Source organism: Cicer arietinum, chromosome 5 (assembly GCF_000331145.2).
Source record: "Cicer arietinum cultivar CDC Frontier isolate Library 1 chromosome 5, Cicar.CDCFrontier_v2.0, whole genome shotgun sequence".
Classification (NCBI taxonomy): Eukaryota; Viridiplantae; Streptophyta; class Magnoliopsida; order Fabales; family Fabaceae; genus Cicer; species Cicer arietinum.
This window is the reverse complement of record NC_021164.2, coordinates 77386100-77392481: the sequence shown is the minus strand read 5'-3', so window position 1 is coordinate 77392481 and position 6382 is coordinate 77386100. Positions and strand designations below refer to the sequence as shown.

The window sequence follows — 6382 nt, the reverse complement described above, 5'->3', positions numbered from 1 at the left end:
GTATTACTTAATATAAAATAAAGATATATAAAAGAAATATGTTTTTTTTTTTTGCTAACTCCTTGATTAAAACATAGGTATTATGCATTATATCCGTACTTACGAAACAATTGCTAGGAAATACCTTTGTTTCGTTAGAGAGGTGTGGTGTTGCTAAATCAGGATTGATTTGTGACTAGTTCAATAGGTTTATCTGGTCCTTTTAGTATTATTGGTTGATTCTTGCTTCATTTTTATTTTTGTTTCGTGATTGATCTTGGTTTTGATTTTTTTTTTCTTTCTCTTTTTTAGTCGTTGTTTCTGTTTTTTATTTTCGTAGTTTGAATACTTTTTTGTATTTTTTTTAATTCTTATATATTTTGTCATTTCAAAAAATATTAATTTTCTAACTATTTGTACCTTAGTTATTACAGTGAAGCTATTTCTCTAATCTAAACTACCGGTGGTTTTTGCCAATTGTATTGAGGGGTCTTCTTATACCTTATTTGATTATAGTATTCTTGGTCTGGGCTAGCGTGTTTTTTACTATTGCACACCCACATTTGATTATAGTGGAGCTATTTTTTTAGTCTAGACAATATATATATATATATATATATATTTAATGAAGTGTAATTATATGTGATACATTTTATATAAATAAGTTCTTTTTTTGTTGTTGTGAAATCATATGTCATAAAGTTTTATTTTTCATCACTATATATATAGTTAAATTGTAATTTAAAATCATGTTAAATTCTTATAAAATAACAAACAAATCCTAAACATATTCTAAATAAAAATATAAATTAGAAATCCTAATAATATATTATTCTAAATCTTAAATATATTTAATCTAAATATAAATAAAAAATTTAAAGATATTTAAATATATTATTCTCAATAAGAGTTAATTAAGATTAAAAAAATAAAATAATAAAAGGAAAAAAATTGTAAAAGTTGACACTTTGACAAGAATTAGTATGACTTTTAAGTGCATGAAAGTCAATATATAATAGAAAATATATAGGAAGACAAAATAAGGCAGAATTTCTTTCAATCACCACCATAAAATCCCGCAATCATATATGTAGAGTCTAAAAAAAAAGTTAGACATGTAGGAAATTATATATATTCTAGTCCTAATCAATCAAATATAAGGTTACAACTCCTTAGATACACAGTTAATTTCTTTAATATTTGATATTTTGTCTTTAAATCTATGGAACAAGCACTGTGAATTGTCATGGTTCGTAGTACTTTTGAATTTAGCACAACATATTCAAAAAATTGAAACTCATACTCTCTACCTCTACAATTTGTAAACAAGCAAGTTTTAAATTAACTTAAAAGACATTCTTGTGGATCCTCCCAATTGTTCTCATAAAACTTATTTTCTATCTCATCCCGTAGACATTCAAGTAAATTTCCACCCAAACAAAAAGCAAAGTTAGGATATGTAGAGGTAGAGTTAGCAAAATAAATCATGAAATCAAATTATCTACAAAACCTCATGAATGATAAGTCGTTGAAGCTTGGGACTTTGCCGAAACACTTCTAACATCCACCTCTACCACTCACGCCAAAGTTTACAATTAAGGTTCAATAAGTTAAAGAGTAACTCCATTTGAGTTAGATTGTGCAAGGTGGAGACTTGGAAATCGAAGCCCACTATTTTTTTTTATAATGCAAATCTAACATATTTAAACACATACACATAAATAAATAAAAATTATTATTAAAAAAATAATTATGTCTATTTTTATGTACTTAAATAATTTAGATTTAATTTTATGACCATACAAAATTTACTCAAAATATCAATTAGGAACTTAATTCATAAGTAACTATTTTTTATTATATCAACCAATTAAAAAATAGAAAAGATTAACTTGACTCAGAATTATTTATTTTTAGTAAATCATAATTATTTATAAAATCTTACATATAAAATTTAAAGAGACAAAACATAAAAATAAATAACCATACCAGTTTTGGGTTACAATATGTGCCCTAGAAATCAAGAAGAAAGGGATAGCTTTAGTAGAAATAGTAGCTTTCACCAAATTAGGCAAACAGTTAATTATTCCTGTTTCTGGACTAAATTTGGTCGAACGCTGTGTTACATATACACGATTTGTTTGCAATTCCTCAAGAGTTGGACAACCTAAGAGAAAATTGATAATATCTTCACGAAGTGTGAAAAACACAATTTTCAAATGGAGAGATTTGAGTAGTGGAATATTTATTTGAGGAAGGTCTCCCACAATTATTTGTTTCAACTAAAGAAAAGTAAGAGTCTTACAACTGAAAATGTTAGAAGCTAATGTGATATGTAAAGATTCATACTCCATGTCAAGAGCTAGGGTTTCAACTCTTCTTTGTATTGCTGCATTAATAAATTCATCTATTTGACAAAAGTTACTTTCAACTCTTCTTTGTCTTATTGCATTAACAAATTTATCTATTTCAGAAAAGTTTATCTATTTTTAAGGAATATCAAAACTGAAATCTACACTCAAAATTGTATCGCAAAATTGCATATAGTACACGTGGCAAGCTATTTAATTTAATGATTTCTCACGGTATGTTAACAAACAAAAAATCAATTTAGCCAAAGTCATAATTAGGAAAATCAATTTGCATATTATGACTAATTCTTTTTAATGACAATAATCAAATTAATTTTTAAATTGATTTCATTTATATTTGCAACTGGACCGATAACTCTGTACCTCTCGAAGTACTTCTCTTCTGTAACATTGCACCCTAAATTTGCTTCTTCTTTATTACAATGTTCTCGCTGCCCTTGCTTGTTAATAATATTCTTTTTCATTGTTAGTTTGAAGTCCTTATTTCACGCGTCTTAAATTGATCTTTTATATGCTCGAAGCAAGCACGATCAAAGTGTCAAATTGAATAATGAAATGACAAGTCACTAAGAGACTTCACAACGTATATGTATTAGGTAAGTTAAATTAAACTATTATTTTATTCATGTAATAAACTTACAATGAATGGTCAAATGTCAAACAATTTAATTGACTCAATTAGAGGAATTAAATTCGTTCATAATCCACCTATTCCTTTTTTTTTTATGATCTAGTTTTTCTTAGTCTGCCCCGTGTAACCCTAATGCTATCTTCCATTATTGTTTCATTCGAAGAAGGGTTTTCATTTTCATTTGCAGAAGAGGATGTAGGGAGTGCTGCTTCAATCTCCATTGGCTCTGCCTCTGCAGGTGCGGTTCGGTTACCAGATTCCGGTGTAGAATTCTTCTTCTGACTAATTAAACTTGATAAAGAGGAGAGTGTTTTTGGTACTTGAGAAGTACCCAACTCCTCTGCTACTTCCTTCTGACTTGAAGATGAGCTAGAAGAAGTGGGAGAAGTCGGAGCCTCAGCTTGTGGTGTTGTTGCAGGAGCTTGTTGGCTATTATTATTGCCTGTTGCAGGTTGGCGAGCCCTCACACTCGGTCCCCGTCGTTGCTGTTAATGTAAGAGACATCAGACGATGTTATTTATTTGTCAGAAAGCATGAAAAAGGAAATGAGATAAAAATTCAGTGTGCAAATTGAAGTTAAATAATCAATTTACAGATGTGCCTATTTTGTTTCCAGGCACAAGTTTCTGTGTGTGTGTGCAAACTATATCTCCTTAGTAGATTAATCAATTAAACTGGCGTCAGTTAAATGTATGTTCTTTTACATTATTCTTATTTATAAAAAATCTGGAATCAAACAACAAAAGAATGCAGGGTAAGCAGTGGAATCCAGGTCTGACGGATATAGGAAAGAAAGTTGATACACTGGAATTAGACTTAGTAATTACAGTACAGTTAAGCCACACCTCATTTATCATGGTTGACAGATTAACACATGGTTAACTACCTGAGTAGGGCGATCTGTAGGCGTTGATTGAGCAGCAACATACTGCAAAATGTCAAACATTCTAGTCTGAACATAACTAGCAGCCTTTTGCCAATATGAAACTGCAATATCTCCTGCCCGTGTCTTTAGTTCCAACAAGCTGCGATCAATATCTGTTTCATGTTGCGCAACATACGGTCTAAAGAAGGAATCATACACATACGTTGTTCCCTGACACAGACAAAAATATTGATGTTAACAATCAAGCTGAAGGAGAAGCAAGTAATATAAGTTATATCAGATTCTACACAGTAATCAATTTCATACCTTTGTTTTCGGGTACCAAAGGTATATAAAAAATGCCAACTTGGCTTCACTGTACATTGGAACCCTTCAAGAAGAAAAACACACGAACTAATTTTAATATCAGGCAATCAGAAAGCATAATAAACCTTTTTTTCAGCAAGAAAAAAGGACATGGCATTATCTGCATATATCGAAGATAGTAGTATCCTCTACCATGATATAAATGTATCACCAATTCGCTCACAAACCGTCAAAAGAGCCACCAAAATCCTGCAATACAAAGGGAAAATTAAAATAGCAGGTACCACAGTATATACCAATTAAATGTTAAGTTTCATGAAGGTATACCAATACTGGCACCAAAAGCGTAGCTGTTCAATTTCAGGCCTATTCTTTTCAACTGCTTTATAGCATTCATAAGCTGGATAGGCATAGCCAAGAACCATCCTACAAACACAAAAATATAAAATAGTTATTAAATTTGAAAATTACAGCACAAACCCATCATAGAAGAATGATAAGATAATTATAATGTCATAAACATACACAAGTATCCTAGTAATAAAGGATCCTATCATTTTGTATCCCTGAAATCAATAGAACAAAATACAATCAGTTAAGCCAAACAAGATAGCTTCCAAGAAATTGAAACAGAAGAAGAGTTATAAATGTAAAAATTTTAGCATCTCAGATTAAGGTTACTTTAGTAAGAGTTTGACATTGTTAGATATATTGTTGATTTAAACGGATTTTGACATATGATTGTGCCTAACAAATGGAATGCTGAGATAATGTTAGGTTTCTTAATATCTATCAAACATTGACACAGACATACACATACACATCAGACACGACATTGACATACAATAGACATTGACATACAATAGCTCTTATGCAATGGGTCGATGTTGTGTAAGACACGTCATTGAATAAGCCTTCAATCCAATACGTAGGTGCATAGCTTCTTACCCCTCTTTTTGTAGAGTGCAAAATTGAATTAAAAAAACAAATAGGGTTGGTTGATGATGAATACAATGTATAAAAAAAAGGTTTAAATTGCAAAGAAATTGATATCTTTTTGTTATCCTATATAGTGTGGTTGTGAAAAACGTGATTAATTTTGGGTGTTGTATGCAAAAAATGGAATGAGTTGAAATTGAAGTAGGGTGAAATTGAATTAGTTGAGTTGAAATGGAACGTGATTAATTTTGTTATCCTAGTAAAAAGGGATTAAATAAAATTAAATTCAGACCTGATTTGAGAAAAAGAAAGAAGGAAGTGAATAGTGAATCCGAAAGGAGAGTGTTTAGGAAATGAGCGGAACTCGTTGCGTCGTAGCATATAGAGAGAGAGAGAGAGAGAGAGTGAAGTAGTAGAGAAGAACAAGAAAAAGAAAAAGGATAGAAAGAGAGAAAATATAATAATGAGCTGAAAACAAGAAATGTATGAAACAAAGAAAGAAGAGGAAAATGAAAACAAAACTTGGAAATTGGAGGTAGGTAACACTCCAATCTTTATAATTCATTATTTTATTAATAAAATAAAATTTTAAATAATAATTAATTTAGTATTAAATTTTAAAATATATATTAATTAATTTTATGATTACATTTTTTTTTTACACGTGTATTTTTTATGATGTGTTAATCTTATACATATTTTATTAAATGAGTGATATAAATAATAAATATTTTGTTTTGTTATCTTATATATTCCTCTAAAAATAATAGTATTTTAGTATATATATTTTAAATAATAAAATTTTACGTAATTCTACATGTATTATATAGGCGTTCGTAGTTAATGTGTTAATTGAAAATTAATATATAATATTGTATTTTTTATTTTTTATTTATACAAAAAAAATCAACATAATTTATGTCAAAATTAAGTAATATAAATATACTTCAATTAAATGTTTTATTAGATAGTAAATAGGATAAGTTAATTGTAAACCTTATATTATTTAAAATTATTTTTTTTTAATATGATTTGAGTTTGAAATAAATAGAAAAGACAAAAATAAATATTTATTAATTTACTACTGTAAAATATAATTTAATATATTATATAATAAATTGAATGAAGGCATTTTCCGAGCAATCCACTATGGACTGATCAGTAGGGCATTTTCTCACCCTAGACAAAATACCCACACACAAAAATTACATGACTTAAAACACAGGAATTATGAATTTATACCCTTTGTCTCATGTAGTTAATTGCTAG

General features: G+C 28.8%; 1 protein-coding gene across 2 annotated transcripts; it reads right to left on the bottom strand.

The window, feature by feature from the left end:
- Positions 1 to 2948: 2948 nt before the first annotated feature.
- LOC101509410 (putative HVA22-like protein g) lies at positions 2949 to 5609 on the bottom strand. Of its 2 annotated transcripts, XM_004500890.4 has the most exons (7): positions 5406 to 5561; positions 4700 to 4740; positions 4502 to 4600; positions 4367 to 4423; positions 4175 to 4238; positions 3869 to 4078; positions 2949 to 3467 (listed from the first exon to the last, which is right to left on the bottom strand). In XM_004500890.4, exons 2-7 carry the CDS (start codon positions 4729 to 4731, stop codon positions 3075 to 3077), a joined length of 855 nt encoding a protein of 284 aa, XP_004500947.1. In that variant the 5' UTR covers positions 4732 to 4740; positions 5406 to 5561; the 3' UTR covers positions 2949 to 3074. The 2 variants fall into 2 exon arrangements, with proteins under 2 accessions (XP_004500947.1, XP_027190179.1); XM_027334378.2 differs by lacking the exon at positions 4700 to 4740 and having other exon boundaries at positions 5406 to 5609.
- Between the last annotated feature and the right edge of the window lie 773 nt (positions 5610 to 6382).

What these genes read in the sequence shown, in the direction of transcription:
- LOC101509410 (XM_027334378.2), bottom strand. Translation starts at nt 5,494, where the DNA reads ATGCTACGACGCAACGAGTTCCGCTCATTTCCTAAACACTCTCCTTTC. An exon ending in CGCTTTTGGTGCCAGTATTG is followed by an intron (nt 4,424 to 4,501) that starts GTATACCTTCAT and finishes TTTGTATTGCAG; the next exon opens with GATTTTGGTGGCTCTTTTGA. An exon ending in GGTGATACATTTATATCATG is followed by an intron (nt 4,239 to 4,366) that starts GTAGAGGATACT and finishes TTCTTCTTGAAG; the next exon opens with GGTTCCAATGTACAGTGAAG.